Source organism: Nerophis lumbriciformis, linkage group LG04, assembly GCF_033978685.3.
Source record: "Nerophis lumbriciformis linkage group LG04, RoL_Nlum_v2.1, whole genome shotgun sequence".
Classification (NCBI taxonomy): domain Eukaryota; kingdom Metazoa; phylum Chordata; class Actinopteri; order Syngnathiformes; family Syngnathidae; genus Nerophis; species Nerophis lumbriciformis.
Genome location: NC_084551.2, coordinates 29,109,066 through 29,125,423, shown reverse-complemented (window position 1 = coordinate 29,125,423; position 16,358 = coordinate 29,109,066). Strand labels below are relative to the sequence as shown.

Sequence of the window (16,358 nt, the reverse complement as noted above, 5' to 3'; positions counted from 1 at the left end):
ATACTATTATTATTATTATTACATATGGAGTTATATTTGTGCCATTACTGTGAGGTCGCAAATATTTACATTTGGAAGCATATAAACAATTTTTGGAAAATAAATTACACATTACAAAATCACACATTAATTAAGCACAAATACCTTTCTATAATCGCTCAAACAATTTTATTATTCACTTGTGTGCAATTTCTTCTCAAAATAGCATGTATATGCTCACAAAATTAATGTTTCTGTGCTTAAAATCTGCTTTTGCGACCTCACAATTATGGCACAAAATATAGCTCCATATAATGACAGCTGTTACAAATAATACATGAGACCAGTATTGATATCAGTCATCTCACTCATGGATGATCGGTATCTGAATCGACAGCGTAAATGCCTGATTGGAACATTCCTACTTTATGGTTTTCAAAGCCGCTATAGAGCGAAGATTGAAACACAAAAGACATCCAAAAAAATCAGTTTTCTTTTTTTTTTTTAATCTGACAAAAAGAATGCTCCTGCTCCTGAAAAGACAGAGTATTCTAGAAAAAAAAACCTGAATGCAGTTTACAGACATCTTGAGGCACTTGGAATCATAAACCAAGACACACAAATTCCCTTTCTGAAGGAGAAAACAAAAGTACATCTTTGGTCCAGGAAGTCATTTTACAAAAATAAAAGCTCAAAGTATGAAAATAGGCTTGGCAGTTTTGCCTCCTAAAGATTGTTTACTTATATAACTCTTCACCTTTTTTTGTTTGTTAAATAAAAAAATGACCAGCAGATGTTAGGAGTTGGCTCAATCGGACATACAGCAGAATAGGATCATGTTTTTAATCACATTTGGCAAACTTCTTTTTGTGTCCGACGCTCTTTCTGTAAAAAAAAAAAGATAGAAAAGTCATCCTTCTCATCTCAGCTGCAGGGCAGCCACGTCTGATAGGAAGTCGCGCACGGCGACATGTGCGGCGCCTGCACGTGCGCGACGTAGTAATTGCTGAAGTTGATGTCCCGCACGTACGGCGCCGGCTGGTAGTAACACGTAACGTTCGTCACCGTGGGGATGGCGTTCTGCTCAGCCAGCGCCTTCAGCGCCAGCGTGGAGATGAGGCTGAGCGTCTGGCGCCGCTCGTGGCCCATCAGGCACACGGTGCTCTCGTTCACCACCTGGTGCAGCGTCATCAGGCACTCGTATCGTTTGTGCTCCATGCCGGCGAAGTGGTTTTGAAGGTAGGCCTCCAGTTTTCTCTGCTGCTCGCCGATGTCGGAGAAGTCGATGAAGAAGCGCGAGCACATGTAGCGCTGCATGTGCTTCATGTCCGCCTCAGAGGTGGGCCGGAATCCTTGCACCAGCAGGTGGCAGTACTTCAACAAGCCGCCCCCTCGGATTTCTTCGGGGCTTCGCGTGGCTATTGTCCTCTGACACAAGTGATCCATGGCCTCCCGGAAGTTGCCGTACACGCTCTCGCCGATCACCGTGGGGTGAAAGCTCTCCGACATGGGCGTCTCCGAGCAGCGGTCGAACAGCAGCAGCGAGTCGAGGCAAATTTGGAAGGAGTCCACGCTGAACTCAAACTGCCGCCTCAAAGAGTCCACAAATTTAAGCTCCACATTCTTGCCCGTGTTGTTGGACAGCGAGATGAGGCTCCAGCGGTCCGTGTCGTTGCAGACTTTCACCAGTTTCTGCACGTACGCCTCTTTGAGGGTCAGCGCCGTGATGCGCTCCTTGGAGACACCGGCAGGGAGGAAGTCGAACAGGCAGTCCAGCACCACGTCCTTCACCAGACGGAAGGCCTGGTCGTCCTTTAGCGACACGCCGAAGATCAGGTCCAGGTCCTTGTAGCCCAGACCGGTGTTCTGGTGCAGTACGTGGCTGGCGGCCGAGCCGTTCAGCCGCACGTCTTTGACGCACACGCCCTTGTCCTCCAGCCGAGCCCGCACCACCTGGACAAGGCACAGTGAAGATGGCCCTCTTATATGACATTTCAACAGAATCAGCTTGGGTTCGAATGAAAGCCATGAAGGACAAACACAAACATCGCTGCATACAGTCTCACCTCATCAAACACACACACGCGCACACACACACACACACACACACACACACACACACACACACACACACACACACACACACACACACACACGCGCGCGCGCACACACGAAACTTATATTTTCCGTCAGACTCTCCACACTGGCGGGTGGTTAAAACGAAAACCTTTGCTTTGTGGCTTAACTTCCCAGCCTGTGGGTCATTAGGGGTCAGAAACGTTTCCCTTCCCCTCCTCGAGTGACCTGGAAAACGGTTCAACGAAAGCGTTTTACCACACACGATGAGCAACATCCACCGCTCGGAAATATTTCTTTTTTTTTTAACTTGTTTACAAGACATGTCTTTTTTAAATTGTTGTTATATTATCCTCTCTCTAGACTTTTAATAATCTACTTGTTAATTTCCTGTTTTTATCGATGTATTTTTTATGTGATTATATTTTATAGTATTACTGATTTTTTACTGATTTATTTATTGTACTGTATGTAATATTTATATCAATATTATTTGATATTATTATTATTGATTTCCTGTTTCCTGCTGCAACGAGGTTCTATCTACACTTCTTAAAGTTCACTAAGCACTTATTTCTTGCGGTTTCTTGGCAGTGAGCTTGGCTACTAGCATCCTGGTTTGCTCTGGGTGTGTAACATGTTCAGCCTCATGATCCAGTGATCATGGTATACGTGATAATGATATTTAATGCATCTTATTTGCTGCAATGAAGGTGATCATTAGTCCTTTAGGGGAGCGGCTTCACACTGTGTATGGAGACTAGGGTTGCGCGACATAGACAATATACGATGTGAATGACATAAATTTGGCCGACGATAGAGCTTTTAATAGTATCGTTATATTGTGATAATGCATGTTGATGACACACACTTGCTATGTCCTGCAAATTCGACAGCGACAAGCCTCCTTGCTATCAGCTAACGCCCTTCCACAGTGCAAAGCTACTTATTTTGTTTCTTAATAATAATAATAACTGGGATTTATATAGCGCTTTTCTAAGTACCCAAAGTCGTTTTACATGTAGAACCCATCAATCATTCACACCTTTGAAGTAGCTTTATCATTGAAGGACGAGGAATAGCTGAACATACTGTTACACACCATAGGAGTATATGCTAATTACAAGCTAAAGGTCTTGAATATAAACAAAGGTGGACGGATTGATATAAATATCGACAGTAACAATATCAACGAGGATAGTACCAGGTCGATAACACGGTGGTTAGATTGATATTTTTTAACTATGGAAAAATAGTTTTTGTTCCAGTTTACAAACTCAGGAAATAAGTCTTTGGGGCTTTAAAGGCAGAAAAAAAAATATTTAATTCAGAGTCAACAAGACAACATAATTTCATAATTTAATTGACGTTGTTACGCCACCATAAGTTTGTTTTTATCTGATTATAATTGTGATCAATTAGTCAAAACTAACCCTGTAACTACTGGGTTATTGGATTGATACCCACATTTGTAGTATCACCCAAAACTAATGTAAAGTATCAACAGAAGAATAAGTGTTTATTACATTTTAACAGAAGTGTAGATAGAACCATGTTACAACAGAAAGTAAACAGTTGTTAACAGTAAATTAACAAATAGATTAATAATAGTTTTGACAAAATAATACAACATACGTCAGCAGCTAAATTAAGAGCCTTTGTAATCCGTTTTGGGCTCTATTATCATTTCGATACCAAATAATGTATGGTGATATATATCGTTATAACAGGAGGCTGTAATATATATCGCTTTATCAATTTTCATCCCTAATGTACACACATAATTAGCTGCTAGCTGCTTGTCAGCCGGGGGTATAAATACAGTGTGAGCGGCCTTTGTTACCGTCAATAAACGGAATTAATCAGCAATGCTAATCACATACTCGACCTAAATTTCCCCCCGGGGATCAATAAAGTGTCTATCTATCTATCTATCATACTTTCTTAAGAAAAACGCCCGATCGATCGGCACATCCATAGTATCATGATCCAAAGCATACCACATGGTTACTCCATCACTAGGGTCAGTCATGAAACAGCCTGTAGTAAACTCTTCCTTTATGCCACTGCCTAACGCCATCCCACGTCTTCTTCTACTGACCTGTCAGATTTGCGTCTGTTATCTGATCACCACGAGAGAGAGTTACCAAGGGGGAATCTATTTATACATACTAGGTCAGGCTACAGTACAGACAACCCCGTTTTTTTGTGTGTTTTTTTTTCTTCTCTAAGGCAACCCCTTTTCGCACGAACGAAAACAGCACAATGACTCAGCCCGAGAGCAAACCAGGGAGGAATTTAGAGTCCGGCAGGCGTTGAGGTCACATCCTGGAATGTGGACTCTCCGATTTACATTGGGCTTCTTGCCGGGGCAGCGGGGAACATGAAATCCTAGCAGGGACGCACGGCTTACCTTATATAGTAAGTCCCAGGAAAACTATTCTCACTGCTGGGGATCCATATTCCTACTCGAGGGAACATTTTTATTTGAGCTGAGGCCAAGCATATGCCCCCAAGCTGCATGCATGCTTCCTGCATGGCTCAATGGAGCATTCATCTTTCCATAACCTCAAGTATGAGCTCATGTGCTCATGCTGGGTTGTGTCAACGTGGGGACAGGATGACTGTGACTGCATTAGTGGAATTTTGACAGAAAAGCAGATAAAAGTCTGTCTGGACTGGCGGGGGGAGGGGGGGTGCATAAGTCAGACACCGGAATAGCTGGGGAGTGAGATGTCTGCTTCATACATTCTAGGAGCCATCTTTGTCACTTCTTGGATGTTCTGTGCAAACATGCTGTTAACTCATATTGACTTTTCGAATTCAACGAGTTCAACAAGCACTCTGTGTCGTTTCATGCATTCATACTAGACCATAATTACCTTTTTTTTTAATTATTGTTGTGTTGTTTTTTTTGTGTGTTTTTTTACCTGGACAATCTGTCTGGGGCTCATGGACAGGGTGGGGAAGTTCCCCCGGCCGTGGATGGGCACAGCCTCCACCAGGATGGAGTCCAAACGCCGCACCTGATCCCAGGACAACACGCAGAAACGCCGGCTGTGATCCGAAGAAGAATCCCCGCTCTCCATGGCGATGGACGAGAGGTAATTTAAAAAAAGGAGAAACAAACCAAAAAAAAAAACTGTCCTCCTGTAGGATATTCCTCGTAGTTTGTTCCGGCGGGTACTTCTTGGGCTTCTTCTGGAGTTGGGTAAGGAGGATGTGATGCCAGCTGGTGTGTGCCGAGAAGTCCGCCCCAGCCTGCCAGGAGCAGATTCATAAGGAAAGTCTCCTGCGTTCGAAGGCTCCTCCCACATTAGCATGGAGCCCTCTGATTGGCTGCTGTGTTTGGTCATTGAGCGCATGCCTGCAGGAAACACCCTGCGTGTGACGTCACTACCCCCCAAGGTGCATCCTGCTGACTGAACCATTATCTTTTTGAAGTTTGCTTCAGTGTTAAAATAGTGTACTCAGGAGTGATGTTGTTACAAAATGACTGAAATGACTAAAACGTATGCAAACTCGGCTCTATTTGCTCATGGTGAATTTGCAGAACATCATTTTTTTTTCTTTTCTGCAATGCCCTGCCTCACTGCCATACCTGCAGGCCTCACTTGCACCACATTCAAGATTCAATCTCCATGTGGTTTTCTCCACCCTTACCTTGTTTGAATTAATGCCTTGCCCAAAGGACACCTTCACAGTGGAGTTATGCAAAAACACACCAAAAAAAATGTTGATTAAGGCCGTGAAAAATACCAAGTTAAAGGCCTCTTATTTAAACGAAGATAGCAGGTCCATTCTATGTGTCATACTTGATCATTTTGCGATATTGCCATATTTTTGCTGAAAGGATTTAGTAGAGAACATCGACGATAAAGTTTGCAACTTTTGGTCGCTGATAAAAAAAGCCTTGCCTGTACCGGAAGTAGCAGACGATATGCGTGTGACGTCACAGGTTGTGGAGCTCCTCACATCCGCACATTGTTTACAATCATGGCCACCAGCAGCGAGAGCGATTCGGACCGAGAAAGCGACGATTTCCCCATTAATTTGAGCGAGGATTAAAGATCCGGGGATGAGGAAAGTGAGAGTGAAGGACTAGAGGGCAGTGGGAGCGATTCAGATAGGGAAGATGCTGTGAGAGGCGGGTGGGACCTGATATTCAGCTGGGAATGACTAAAACAGTAAATAAACACAAGACATATATATACTCTATTAGCCACAACACAACCAGGCTTATATTTAATATGCCACAAATTAATCCCGCATAACAAACACCTCCCCCCTCCCGTCCATATAACCCGTCAATACAACTCAAACACCTGCACAACACACTCAATCCCACAGCCCAAAGTACCGTTCACCTCCCCAAAGTTCATACAGCACATATATTTCCCCAAAGTCCCCAAAGTTACGTACGTGACATGCACATAGCGGCACGCACGTACGGGCAAGCGATCAAATGTTTGGAAGCCGCAGCTGCATGCGTACTCACGGTACCGCGTCTGCGTATCCAACTCAAAGTCCTCCTGGTAAGAGTCTCTGTTGTCCCAGTTCTCCACAGGCCAATGGTAAAGCTTGACTGTCATCTTTCGGGAATGTAAACAATGAAACACCGGCTGTGTTATCCGGCACAACAGTCAGGGGGTGCATTCTACGGCGGGGGTGCGTTATCCGGCACAACACCTGCCGCAATACACCGCTTCCCACCTACAGCTTTCTTCTTTGCTGTCTCCATTGTTCATTGAACACATTGCAAAAGATTCACCAACACAGATGTCCAGAATACTGTGGAATTTTGCGATGAAAACAGACGACTTAATAGCTGGCCACCATGCTGTCCCAAAATGTCCTCTACAATCCGTGACGTCACGCGCTGACGTCATCATACCGAGACGTTTTCAGCAGGATATTTCGCGCGAAATTTAAAATTGCATTTTAGTAAGCTAACCCGGCCGTATTGGCATGTGTTGCAATGTTAAGATTTCATCATTGATGTACAAACTATCAGACTGCGTGGTCGGTAGTAGTGGGTTTCAGTAGGCCTTTAACTCAAGTGATTAATCACAAACAATATTGTATGAATGTAGATTCATCACAGAATGCTGCTTTAATGGGGCCCTATCACGCAAAACCAACTTTTCTAACCTGACGGTACATGCTTATGTGTGTTTGGGATCTGAATCAGTCCTTCCCTCCATCCATTTTTCTACCGCTTGTCCCGTTCGGGATTGCAGGGGGTGCTGGAGCCTATCTCAGCTGCATTCGGGCTTAAAGCGGGGTACACCCCGGACAAGTCACCACCTCATCGCAGGGCCAACACAGATAGACAGACAACATTCACACACTATAAAAATGGGACCCATTACCTCCCTGCTTGGCACTCAGCATCAAGGGTTGGAAGTGGGGAATAAATCACCAAAAATTATTCCCGGGTGTGGCCACCACTGTTGCTCACTGCTCCCCTCACCTCCCAGGGGGTGAGGGTGATGGGTCAAACGCAGAGGATAATCTCACCACACCTCGTGTGTGTGTGACAATCATTGGTACTTTAACTTTAACTAGGGCCTATCCAGTGTTGCCAATCAACCTGTCCCCAGGTGCATGTCTTTGGAGGTGGGAGGAAGCCTTAGTACCCGGGGGGAACCCACGCAGTCACGGGGAGAACATGAAAATTCCACACAGAAAGATCCCGAGCCCAGGATCAAACCCAGGACCTTCGTACTGTGAGGCACACGCACTAACCCCTGTCGTACCGTGCTGATCAGTCCTGAGCATGTGAAATCAAACCATGGAGAAATTGCAGAGATGTTTATAAAATAATCTTGGAATTTTTCAGACCTGTGTCTGTGGATGTTTCTATACATGGTAAAGACTTACCCAAAGGTCTTTGCGTGGGTCCGGTATTTTATTTAATGTTCGAGCATTTGTAGTCCAAACGACACAATACCAATGGTACGAAATGTAGACTGGAAATGCTCTATTGTTGGTGGCTAACTGTGAAATGTAGATCATTATTGAAATTATTAAATTAGGATTTCTGTTTTTAGCTTTGGAAGAGGCCACATATTTTACGATGAAAATATCACAAAATATAGACATACTGAAATATATTGATGAGGTGGCAACTTGTCCAGGGAGTACCCCGCCTTCCGCCCGCATGCAGCTGAGATAGGCTCCACAACCCCAAAAGGGACAAGCGGTAGAAAATGGATTGATGGATGGATGAAATAATATTGTTTTCTCAATTTACTTACAAAGGTACTTACTCAGTGTGAAATCTGACCTGAATTAGTGGAACACAATTATTATTTGAAGTAAAATAAAATATGTTTTCAAATTCAAAAATGTTTTGTGATATTATTTTTATTAATTTTGAAATAAAGTAAAAAAATAAATATTTAAAAAGATGTAATCATTTACAGAGGCATAGTAATGTGCTGCTGTACAGTGGTTGGGAACCCCTGATTTCATGAACTTTTTGGAGAGTTAAAATGAAACATTTTGCTGCAGGAACTGATATGCTGAAACACAACATTGTAAAAAGTCATTATATACGACACTTAACTCCAGAAGCTGCTTGTCAATGTTTGAACCAAGATAGTTTGCATATAAAACCATAAAACATTGTTTGACAACATTATTGCATTGACTATTTAGTTAAGGCGATGAAAACAAATCATTCCATCACTCATGATTGAAAACGTTGTGATGACCTTTGAGCTTCCCCTTTTTTCTGTCACTCAAACATTTATAGCGTACAGCTCCCATGCTACCTGAGAAGTCATAGGAAATGTTTTTGTGCGTTATAAAGAAACTCTTGGCCGCTGAGCTCTCATGCAACATGTTATCTGACCTCTTTGCGAAGGTAATACACTGCTCAAGTTCTTAGGAGTTGAGACAGAATTTTCACCACAACAATACGGTGTCAGAAGTGGGTTGCTTTGTTGAGAGAGATGTGACGTTGACGAATGAGTCGAGTCTTTTGAACGGCTCTTTCAAGTAATAAACTTCTAAAGTTCTTAGGAGTTAGGACATCATTTTTTCTATTACAATTTGGTGTCAGAAGTGGGAATCGTTTTAGCAACGTGACGTTCACGAATGGGTCAAGTCTTTTGAACGGGCCTGTGACACCATGGACCACCAAGGTTAGACATTAAATTGAGCAGGTTTGACTTTGTTTATTTTTCAATAAAACCTTTCAGTCTCGTCGGGTACGCTTTTCAGCCGGCCGCGTCTGCGTCTTCCTCTGGCTCTCTTCCTCTTGCACGCTGCATGTGCTTCTGGCTCTCCAACTCCTTCTTCCGCCCCGTCGTTCTCAGCTGTCGCCCTTTTACACACTTGGAGATTATATAATTGCGCCCAGGTGGGCGATCCACGCACCTGGTAATTGTTACGGCGTCGATCCCCGCCTCGCCGCTAGCCCGCCGGCCACGCCACCTCACCGCCATCTTGGAGTCGGCCCCGGCGTGCTCTACCTTGCTGTCGGTCTGCCACAGGGCCTTTCAAGTGAGCGACAAAAAACTGATTCGAAGTTTTGTGGCTGGAGTCACACTGTCTGAAAAACCCACAAAATGAGTCAGAGTCAAAGGAAACGCAGCAACAATTGTATGCAATTTTCTGGTTCATTGTTTTGTTTAATAGCCTAGTTTAAGTGTACACACACCTGATATGTACAGAGTATTCCAGATGTATTATTATTATCATTTGAAGACTATTTTTCTAGTATTTTGCATGAAAGTTATTGTGCTGTTAAAGCAAAGAATACACATGAATGAAAACACAACCCAGCTGGAAAAATATGTTACAATATTTCCCACAAATAGAGTATAAAAATGTGAACATTTGAATTATGCATATCCAAATATTATCCATTAACTCCTCCCAGGAATGATTTCCTTCATAAAAACTTCTGATAAAGGAACACACACATAGGTAACACTCCCTCCATAGCGGCAGTATTCATATTTGTTCTTAGTTAGGGTTCCCCCGACATACATGCAGACCAGGCACTTGAACTACAGGGGGTACCTTACCCAGCTAGGGGTGCAGTACCAAATTTTGATGATGTAGCGCACACACAGCGTCCAGAGCTCATTAAACAAAACCGCAACCTTACTTACGGTGCAACTTAGGGTGATCTACTAGAGGTTTGCATGTATAAAAACACGTGCAAACTTAATAGCGCATGGAAAGCTGATCCACTAAGCTCGCGCGCAGAGAATTGCATCTCAAATGAGTAAAATAGAGAACGCAATTCATATATCAGTTCAGTTCAGTTCAGTTCAGTTTTAGTTTATTTCCAACATGCATACGATACAATGTAATGCATCACACATTTTCAGTTGTTTCATTACAGCACGTCGGAAAAGGAGTAGGAAGAAGCAGAGCTTATTTAATCCTACCCCTTTTCATACCATAGCAATTGTATCCAATTTCCTTGTTCTCTGTAACAGAACAGTGAACAAATAAATGATAAATAAATAATATACCATAGTAAGCAAACAAATATTAAATACATACAGTAAATAATCTTTGTCTCAATAAAAAAAAAAGAAAAAAAAGGGTTGAAGATGTTCATCATAATTCTTGTTCTGTGTACTTTGTGAACACTTGTAGTTTGAACAGTCTCTTAAAGTGAATCATATTGGTGCTTTGTTTGATTTCTTTGGTTAATCCATTCCATAATTTAATTCCACACACACATATGCTAAAGGTTTTAAGTGTTGTACGAGCATACCATCCATCCATTTTCTACCGCTTATTCCCTTCGGGGTCGCGGGGGGCGCTGGAGCCTATCTCAGCTACAATCGTGCGGAAGGCGGGGTAGACCCTGGACAAGTCGACACCTCATCGCAGGGCTGTACGAGCATACAAATGTTTTAAATTAGATTTTCCTCTAAGGTTATATTTCTCCTTTTTTGTTGAGAAGAATTGTTGTACATTCTTGGGTAGCAGGTTATAGTTTGCTTTGTACATAATTTTAGCTGTTTGCAAATGCTTCAAATCGTTGAATTTCAATAATTGGGATTTAATAAATAAAGTTTTTGTATGTTCTCTATATCCAACATTATGTATTATATTTTTTGTAACACCGTTAGTGAATGAAGTTCACATTTGTAGTTGTTTCCTCATATTTCTGCACAATAATTCAGATATGGTAACACTAGCAAGCAGTAGAGAATATGAAGTGATTTTTGGTCTAGAACATGTTTTGCTTTATTCATTATTGACGTGTTTCTTGCTACTTTATGTTGTATATTTTTTACATGAGATTTCCAATTCATTTTATCATCAATTATTACACCCAGAAATTAGTTTTCTTTAACCCTTTCAATATCTACTCCGTCTATCTGTATTTGTGTTTGATTTTCTCTTCTACTTTTACCAAATAGCATTATTTTAGTTTTACTGAGATTCAAAGACAGTCTGTTTTTGTCAAACCATATTTTCATTTGTTCATTTCTTCTATGATTATTTGTATTATCTTCTGTGTGTTCTCTCCTATATTGTGTTTGTCTTTATGTTTATGCAGAACATATGATGATTATTAGGACACTCGCAATACTGAATATAAACATTTAGCACAGTGTTTTCAACCATTTTTGAGCCAAGGCACATTTTTTGCGTTGAAAAAATCCAGAGGCACACTCCTAGCAGAAATGATTAAAAAACGAAACTCAGTTGACAGTAAAAAGTCATCACAATTGTTGGATATGACTTTAAACCATAACCAAGCATGCGTCACGATAGCTCTTGTCTCAAAGTAGGTGTACTGTCACGACCTGTCACATCACACCGTGACTTATTTTGAGTTTTTGCTATTTTCCTGTGTGTTGTGTTTTAGTTCTTGTCTTGCGCTCTTATTTTGGTGGCTTTTTCTCTTTTTTTGGTATTTTCCTGTAGCAGTTCCATGTCTTCTTTTGAGCGATATTTCTCTCATCTACTTTGTTTTAGCAACCAAGGATATTTCAGTTGTTTTTATCCTTCTTTGTGGGGACATTGTTGATTGTCATGTCGTGTTCGGATCTACATTGTGGACGCCGTCTCTGCTGCACTGTAAGTCTTTGCTGTCGTCCAGCGTTCTGTTTTTTTTTTTACTTTGTAGCCAATTCAGTTTTAGTTTCGTTCCGCATAGCCTTCCCTATGCTTCAATACCTTTTCTTAGGGGCACTTACCTTTTGTTTATTTTTGGTTAAAGCATTAGACACCTTTTTACCTTCACGCTGTCTCCCGCTGTTTCCGACATCTACAAAGCAAGTAGCTACCGGCTGCCACCTACTGATATGGAAGAGTATTACACGGTTACTCTGCCGAGCTCTCGACAGCACCGACACTCAACAACAACACATCATTTGCAGACTATAATTACTGGTTTGCAAAAAATATTTTTAACCCAAATAGGTGAAATTAGATAATCTCCCACGGCACACCAGACTGTATCTCACGGCACATTAATGTGCCACGGCACAGTGGTTGAAAAACACTGATTTAGCACACCCAATGACATTCATGACATTCATCAAGACAAACTGTTCTGTGGCCGCTGCTTTCGGACTACATTTAGCACATTTGAAATGTGCATCCAAACTGGCACAACTGGTTGCAAGAAAGGAGGCGATCGCGCTGCAAAGACAAACGATGGACAGAGAATCCCCTTACATGTGCCTGTCAATATATTTGACTGCCATAAATAAAGATTAATAGACATATTTTCACAGCGTCACTTAGATGCAGTTGGCGTGACCGCAGAATGCAGAGACTGCTGACGGCTTGCAGGTAAGACAGCCCCTTTATAATTTACCAGTTACCTAAGTCACACAGCTCATACAGGATAAACAGAACACCATGTCACACGAGAAACAATGAACCAGCCTCGAAAAGCTGGCAACACTGTCATAATAATAATAATAACATTCTAAAAAGTCATTCTGGCAGGTGAGCGTCCTATTTTCCACAGTGTGGCAGGTGTGCTTCATTGGCACTCACAGTAGGAAGAGTTAAAAAATGAACAAACATAAACTCTAAACATAGGCAAAACAACACAAAAAGTCTAGCCAGTCCCGGCCGGTCATGACACATCAATTTATCAATATCATTCTATATTTTATAGCTGTTGGATGACTTCAGCGGCTGATTAAAACAAATTCAATTGATTCGTTTTGGTGTCTGCTGCCATTTTTTTTTTTTTTATGTACACCATTATTTTTTATATAGAAATTTTATTATTTTTATATGTCGCCTATATGAATAAATGTCTAGTAATATGCATTTTCTTGCGCTTGGATTATTCCAGATCACTCCATCAGTGTGCTGAAAGTAGGTTCTGTTTTCCAGATTGCACTTCAATATAGCCAAGAAAATGTGGTACATATTAAATGTATGTGCTGCATGTCAACGACATGACAAAACTAAACAAGTTGGACCATAGGATGCCAAAAAATGTGGAGGGAATTGAGTGTCTCCGTGGTGACAGCCATTAGACATCCAAAACACTTATTTAAAAAAGGGCGGTCCGCACCACTTTTGCACTTGTTATTAATTGTACATGCAGTCTTAGTAGATCACCCGCAACACTCACACTTAATAGTTTAAAGGTTTATTATTTTGAAAGTGCACACACGCTATTTATCACTTATTTGGATCTTAGTAGGTCAAGTCCTGAGGATGTTAGAAAGTGCAATACAGGCTTCTCAGAAAGCAATTTGTTATTGGCTTTCAGGAATACTTATTTCTCTACAAATACCTTCCCCTGTAGCAGTAGTCATTGTGTCACCTACATGTCATGTGTTAAGTTTGCTGCGGTTTCATTTTATGACACTGTCAATTAAGCGGCTATGCTGAGTAACGGCGTCTTGCCATTTCTAAAGGAAGGTGAGGGCGGGGGCCTTCACATAAAATTCTGCTTAAGGGTGGCCCTGTTCTCACACATTTGAAGTTCTGTGAAGTAGAAGCCAGGATAAAATCCAGTAAACGTAAGGGAAAAACGCTTAATGACAGCAGAACCAACAAAAAAGTGAAGTTGTTACTCACATTAGCAGACCCAACTTTCACAGGGGAGACTATTCGAAATATTTCCACTGAACTATTGAAGCATGCAGGGGCCATTTTCATATTTTGTATTGAGTTTAAAAAGGGCTAAACATATATGGTTTATAGATAACTTTGTGTTGCAGTGGTACCTCAACTTAAGAGTGCCCCTACTTAAGAGTGTTTTGAGATAAAAGTAGTTTCTCTGATAAATGTTATGATTTAAGTTGCAAGCCAAAATTTGTGTTGCCAGCTGGTTGAACCCCGTGAAAACCGTCTGGTCTTACTTGCTGGCATTAGCTTATAGCTAGAGATTGACGTAATTTTCTTTTTCAACTATTGGAAGAAAAACCTGGGTGTGAAGGACAGTGCTGAGAGGAAGGAGTGGATAATATTTATGGAAATAAAGAAAGAAATCATCAAAAACATGACAAAGAATGTAGCCAATTTGGCGAAGCAGTTGGAGTGTATCACTGCTAGTCTGCACCATACTCAATAGGTATGTGTCTAATCCCAGCCAAGAATGTTAAAGTAATGGCAGACATATATACATGAAAATATTGGTAAGCTGCTTATGGTGTGTTTGAAAAAGAAGCAGTTGGAAGGAGATACCTACTGTACATACACTACTTCAAAAACTACTATAGTTGTATTTTGTGCATTCTTTTTTGTTTTTATACAATATTTATTACATGGGTGTGTTTTTTTTTCCTTTTAAAGGCATGTTACATGTTAAAATCTTTAGAGTGATTTCAATTTATTTAAATGGGAGAAGTTGATTTGAGTGTTTTGAGTAAGCTCATAAGTTGACAACAAAGTGATGTTGTCATTAGGGATGTCCGATAATGGCTTTTTGCCGATATCCGATATTACGATATTGTCCAACACTTTAATTACCGATACCGATATCAACCGATACCGATATCAACCGATATATGCAGTCGTGGAATTAACACATTATTATGCCTAATTTGGACAACCAGGTATGGTGAAGATAAGGTACTTTTAAAAAAAAATTATAAAATAAAATAAGATAAATAAATTAAAAACATTTTCTTGAATAAAAAAGAAAGTAAAACAATATAAAAACAGTTACATAGAAACTAGTAATTAATGAAAATGAGTAAAATTAACTGTTAAAGGTTACTACTATTAGTGGACCAGCAGCACGCACAATCATGTGTGCTTACGAACTGTATCCCTTGCAGACTGTATTGATATATATTGATGTATAATGTAGGAACCAGAAAATTAATAACAGAAAGAAACAACCCTTTTGTGTGAATGAGTGTGAATGAGTGTGAATGAGTGTAAATGGGGGAGGGAGGTTTTTTGGGTTGGTGCACTAATTGTAAGTTTATCTTGTGTTTTTTATGTTGATTTAATAAATAAATAAATAAATAAAAACGATACCGATAATTACAAAAAAAAAATGATACCGATAATTTTAACGCATTTATCGGCCGATAGTATCGGCAGGCCGATATTATCGGACATCTCTAGTTCTCATCCATATTTCAACTTTCTCTCCTTTTCCTTTCTCCCCTATTTTGCTGTGTTGCTGTTTTAAATCTCCACTCTACAAAGGGCTGTGGGCCAATAAAAAACAAACAGTGGGCCAATAAATGACCCCCAAGCTGCACTTTGGCCAACCCCTTCTTCTTTGAAAATGACCCAAATATTTCATTACACATAAAAAATAATAATAATAATAAATCCCAGGCAGCTCGGAACATAAGTGCACTGTAAAATGTTTACAAGAGAGTGAAGTTCATTACGGGATTGACCCGTGTTCGGTTTTAGTGATGCTGTAATAAAACAGATACACAGAAACACATGCTCGTACGCACTTGAGCACACACGTCATGATATTTTCCTCAAACACGTCTCTGTGTGTGCATTCGTGCGTGTGGGTGTGCGACCTGGGTTCCCACCTGGACTGCCATATAGCATCCAGGAGGTGGATAAACCCAGCATTTTGAGTCCCCTGGTGTGACCATGACAACGCTACCTTGTCATCTGGACAAATGTTTCTGTCCTGATGATGCCCGCAGGTGCTTTTCCGAGCCACGTGCGTCATAAGGCTATAAATAACACGCCGTGTGTCAGCCGAGCATCCTGGGAGATAGAAAAGCCAGCATTTAACCTGAATGTGAAAAACTTGGAGGGAGGACAAAGATAGCAGATAAATATTTAGCGACTTGACATTATCAGGTTTGCTCACAGTGATGCAGGCCATGAATGCATGGCGGTGGGAGTTTGTATTATTT

The 16,358-nt window shown here is 41.1% G+C and overlaps 1 protein-coding gene across 1 annotated transcript; it reads right to left on the bottom strand.

Annotated features, from left to right (window-relative positions):
* Positions 1-242: 242 nt before the first annotated feature.
* On the bottom strand, positions 243-5,304 carry tent5ba (terminal nucleotidyltransferase 5ba). Its single transcript, XM_061951750.2, has 2 exons — positions 4,986-5,304; positions 243-1,932 (listed from the first exon to the last, which is right to left on the bottom strand). Exons 1-2 carry the CDS (start codon positions 5,142-5,144, stop codon positions 904-906), a joined length of 1,188 nt encoding a protein of 395 aa, XP_061807734.1. The 5' UTR covers positions 5,145-5,304; the 3' UTR covers positions 243-903.
* Between the last annotated feature and the right edge of the window lie 11,054 nt (positions 5,305-16,358).

Coding starts and splice junctions, on each gene's coding strand:
- tent5ba (XM_061951750.2), bottom strand. CDS start 5,144: ATGGAGAGCGGGGATTCTTCTTCGGATCACAGCCGGCGTTTCTGCGTG. Junction 1,933..4,985: donor GCCCCAGACAGATTGTCCAG/GTAAAAAAACAC, acceptor TGCCTTGTCCAG/GTGGTGCGGGCTCGGCTGGA.